This window comes from Gekko japonicus, unplaced genomic scaffold (genome assembly GCF_001447785.1).
Source record: "Gekko japonicus isolate JY-2015 unplaced genomic scaffold, Gekko_japonicus_V1.1 scaffold1690, whole genome shotgun sequence".
Classification (NCBI taxonomy): Eukaryota; Metazoa; Chordata; class Lepidosauria; order Squamata; family Gekkonidae; genus Gekko; species Gekko japonicus.
Genome location: NW_015159763.1, coordinates 319644 through 324365, shown reverse-complemented (window position 1 = coordinate 324365; position 4722 = coordinate 319644). Strand labels below are relative to the sequence as shown.

Sequence of the window (4722 nt, the reverse complement as noted above, 5' to 3'; positions counted from 1 at the left end):
CTTTCATGTAACTTCCACATGGGTTATTTGCCCTGGATTTTATGCTATTGGGAAGCAGTGCTTCTCACACACCCCCTCAATATTTCCCCATGGCACTGTGGTGCATTCGTGCACTGCCTGGGATTTCTCAGGCTTTTCTCCCGTCTTATTCAAACCTGTTTTGCTGTGTAGTCTGGGGATAGATCATAGTAGAGTGCGGGTGAGTGCTGTGTGGAGTGCAGAAGTTTGGATTTCCCCCCTGAACCTGTCCCTGCAGTGGTCATTTCCTTCCCGTGCCACTGAGGGCTCTTTTTAAAAATTGGCAATTGACTATTGCTTTATTAGTATAATGGTATCATAATCTGTGTACCAGGATCTTTGAAATTCCCAGTTTTCGTTGTTGTTTTTTTTAAAAAGGTGAGTCCCTATCTCCTTTCATCATGAAGCCTGCCACTGAGGGCTCTTTTTAAAAACTGGCAATTAACTATTGCTTTATTAGTATAATGGTATAATAATCTGTGTACCAGGAACTTTGAAATTCCCAGTTTTTTTTTTTTTAAGTGAGTCCCTATCTCCTTTCATCATGAAGGGATGCCTTTCCTCTTATATCTCTGCAATGAAAAGGGCTAGAAACTTCATTTTAAAAAAATGAAAGCTGAGAATTCAGAGAACCCGAACCGGTTGTTATAATGTCATATCGTATGCTGCCATTTAATTGCCAATTTTAAAAAGCCCCGAAGTGCTCAAGCTAGGCCTGGGGTTGGGGAGCCAGCCACGTGGAAGCCCCTTTTCTGCTGTTCTTTATCAGCATCCACAGAAGCAGGGAGGAAACTACACAGACCTCTCCCCTGTGTGGAAACCACCTCATTCGGCAATGGACTGAGATGACCCTTGAAAAAAAAACAGTCACCTGTCCTGAGGGCGTAGAGCTTGCTTTGAATGCAAAAGTTGCACCCGGTGTCGTCAGCAAAGCCTCCTCGGGACACACTCAGACCGCAGTGTGCACGCATGCCGTTAACCAACTCCACACAGGTGCACGCCACCCCCACAACCCTAGCAGGATTTTCTGTTTTTCTCAAAGAGCTTGAGCTTGTGTGTAGAATGGTGTGAATGAAATGCTGGCTAACTTCACAGGTGTCGCCTCCCACCTGGCTTGAAAGCAAACAGGATTGCTTAAGCAGCATAGGCTGATTACCTGGCAAAATAAGTTTAATGTAGTTATCCTTTGCTTGTACTGAGCAGAACAAGGAATCACACATATTGGTGACAGCCCAAATTAATTTTCACATTTTAAAACATTTATTAACCACTTGAGTAGTAGATAACATAACAGAACACATTAAACTTAGAGGAAAACACAAACTATAAAAATGGTAATGTAAACAGTAAAAATATCAGACATTAAATCCTATACTCTTTCTACTTTGAATTAAATACTAAACTCATTCTAATTTTTCTTGTTGCCAAGGCAAATAGCACCATTCGACTAGAGATATAATGATCAAGGTCCGAAAGTAAAAATTTGGCCAAATCCAAATCGGAAAGTCCATTACGTGGCGGAATAATGGGGATAATGTACTTTAACCTAGGAGCTTCATGCGATGGGCATCTCAGGACATAATGTACTAAATCATCTCCTTCCCCCAAATCACTTAAACGCTTTTCCACTTTACAGAGCTTGTGGCAACTTGCGATATAAATAAAATAACAACCATTGAAAACCAGAGTTTAAATTGTTAGCACTGTCATTTGTCTTTTAATTTCCCAACCCTTTGAGTTCAAATCATTCGCTGTTTGTTAAGGCTAGCAGACCTAGTTGCTTTTAGCACACTGACGATGCAATGTGGAGTGTATCGCGTAACTCTTCTGAAAGGGACCACTACAGGACTGTTCTGTGGTATTTGAGACAAGCTAGGGATGTACCCCTTGAAAAAGGAAAGCTTAAACTGCTTTTTCAAATTTTTAATTTTTAACAAGTTTTCGTTTGAGCTAGAATTCCCTTTGGAAGAGTGTTTGTGTGACAGAACGCAGTGCTTTCTGCATCAATTTTTTTTGCAGGAAACTTATGTAGTGGTTAAGTGCGTGGACTCTAATCTGGGAGAACCAGGTTTGATTCCCCACTCCTCCACTTGCACCTGCTGGATGACCTTCGGCAAGCCATAGTTCTGGCACAGCTGTTCTGGAAAAAGAGCAGTTTCTGTCAGAGCTCTCTCAGCCCCACCTACCTTACAGGGTGTCTGTTGTGGGGGGGGAGGGAAAAGGAGTTTGTAAGCCGCTCTGAGACACCTTTGGGTAGTGAAGGGTGGGATATAAATCCAATCTCTTCTCTTCTTTTTCTTCTTTTTTAATGTTTTTGCTCCAGGCTCCCAAAGCAATGACCATCAGCCTCTGAGATCACTTCCCTCGGTTCGCCAGGACGTTAGTCGCTATCAGAGAGTGGATGAGGCCTTGCCCCCAAGTGAGAGACTCTTTTGTATTCATTCCAAACTTTCAGAGTACACATCTCTAAAAGAGCCAGTCTGGTGCAGCGGTTGGGAGTGCAGACTCTGATCTGGGAGAGCCAGGTTTGATTCCCCGCTCCTCCACATGCAGCTGCTGGCGTGACCTTGGATCAGTTACAAGTTCTCTCAGAGCTACAAGGCAGAGATGGAACACTTCGCTGGGGCAGTGATGCTCTGTCTTCTTGGTGCTGGGAGGGGGGCAAGAGGGGGAGGGCTTCTGGAGTTCTGGGCCCACTGGTGGACCTCCTGATGGCCCCTGGGTTTTGGTCACTGTGCGACCCAGAGTGTTGGACTGGATGGGCCACTGGCCTGATCCAACATGGCTTTTCTAATGGTCTTATGTCTGGGGAACTGATGCTCTGTCTTCTGGGTGCTGGGAGGGGGGCAAGAGGGGGAGGGCTTCTGGAGTTCTGGGCCCACTGGTGGACCTCCTGATGGCCCCTGGGTTTTGGTCACTGTGCGACCCAGAGTGTTGGACTGGATGGGCCACTGGCCTGATCCAACATGGCTTTTCTAATGGTCTTATGTCTGGGGAACTGATGCTCTGTCTTCTGGGTGCTGGGAGGGGGGCAAGAGGGGGAGGGCTTCTGGAGTTCTGGGCCCACTGGTGGACCTCCTGATGGCCCCTGGGTTTTGGTCACTGTGTGACACAAGAGTGTTGGACTGGGTGAGCCATTGGCCTGATCCAACATGGCTCCTCTTCTGTTCTTAAACGGAGGCAAGTTGGGTCTCAGTCATCAGACATTTGGGAAACAGTGTCCTAAAGTATCATGTTCCTTACTCTTCGCGATGTTTCTTGATGGTTTGTTCAGATTGGGAAGCACGCATTGACAGTCACGGGAGGATATTCTACGTGGACCACGTGAACAGAACCACTACGTGGCAGCGGCCGACGGCGCCCCCAGCTCCCCAGCTCCTCCAGCGTTCCAACTCTATACAGCAAATGGAGCAGTTGAACCGCCGGTGAGAATTACTCAAATCGGTACTTAAGAGCTGTCGTACAATGTCCCGTCTCTGACTGTAGCCCTGAATCTTTGTTGCAAGTTCCCCGTGCTGAGCAAGCGTAGAAATATCTGCTACAGCGAGAATCTTTTCCATAACATCTTGTCCCAGGACAGTCCAGTTGCCTTTATTGGCATGTAATCCTTGCAGACCATATACAAAAAAAAACCCTAACAACCACAGCATAGAATAATACTTGCAAAATACAGAAACAAGGAATTACCAAGTAAGTATACCCATCAATTAAATAAAGGGCGAATAGAAATGGCACCAAAAAGAAATTTAGCAATAGTTTCCGTTATCTCAAGGTTTGGATTATCGAGAAGAATAAGGATATTTAGGCAATCGGGATATTCTTCTAATTGAGCCAAAATAAAATTTAGAAATTTCAGTCGTAGTGCATGGTAGAAGGGGCAAACATCTTGTCCATATGTACAGATGGAGAGCCAGTTTGGTGTAGTGGTTAAGTGTTTGGACTCTAATCTTGGAGAACCAGGTTTAATTCCCCACGCCTCCACTTGCAGCTGCTGGATGACCTTGGGCAAGCCATAGTTCTGATAAGAGCTGTTCTTGAAAAAGTGCAGTTTCTATCAAGAGCTCTCTCAGCCCCATCTGCCTCACAGGGTGTCTGTTGTGGGGGAGGGGAAGGGAAAGGACATTGTAAGCCGCTCTGAGACTCCCTTGGGTAGTGAAGGGTGGGGTATAAATCCAATATCTTCTCCCTTCTTCTTCTACTACTTCTAGGTCTTTTCTCATCTTATTTTATGAAAATTAGGCAAAGGGCATCAGTGCCTCTGGCCGTGTCCTGTGGCCGAAATGTAGTATATGATAGTACATTCTCTCCCCCCCCCTTCATCCCAATATAAATTTTGGGATGAAAAGGCTCCCTAAAGTGATAAAAAGAGAGGAAGGCTCAAAAGTGGCTTGTCCCGTGGAATTCGGCTTTTCAGAGCTAGGAAGGCACAACTGAGGCTGAAATAGATAGACGTCTGATGTAACTTCCTTGTAGAAGAAGAAGAAGAGAAGAGATTGGATTTATACCCCGCCCTTCACTTGGAGTCTCAGAGCAGCTTACAAACTCCTTTCCCTTCCCCTCCCCACAACAGACACCCTGTGAGGTGGGTGGGGCTGAGAGAGCTCTGACACAAACTGCTCTTTTTCAAGGACAGCTGTGCCAGAGCTTGTGACTGACCCAAGGTCACATCAGCAGGTGCAAGTGGAGGAGTGGGGAATCAAACCC

At 45.8% G+C, this 4722-nt stretch overlaps 1 protein-coding gene across 1 annotated transcript in view; it reads left to right on the top strand.

Annotated features, from left to right (window-relative positions):
* The window catches only part of HECW2 (HECT, C2 and WW domain containing E3 ubiquitin protein ligase 2), a 207840-nt gene that overhangs the window by 88214 nt on the left and 114904 nt on the right, over nt 1-4722 (top strand). Inside the window, 2 exon segments of the mRNA XM_015406124.1 lie at nt 2342-2437; nt 3293-3462. Coding sequence (XP_015261610.1) covers nt 2342-2437; nt 3293-3462 — 266 coding nt within the window.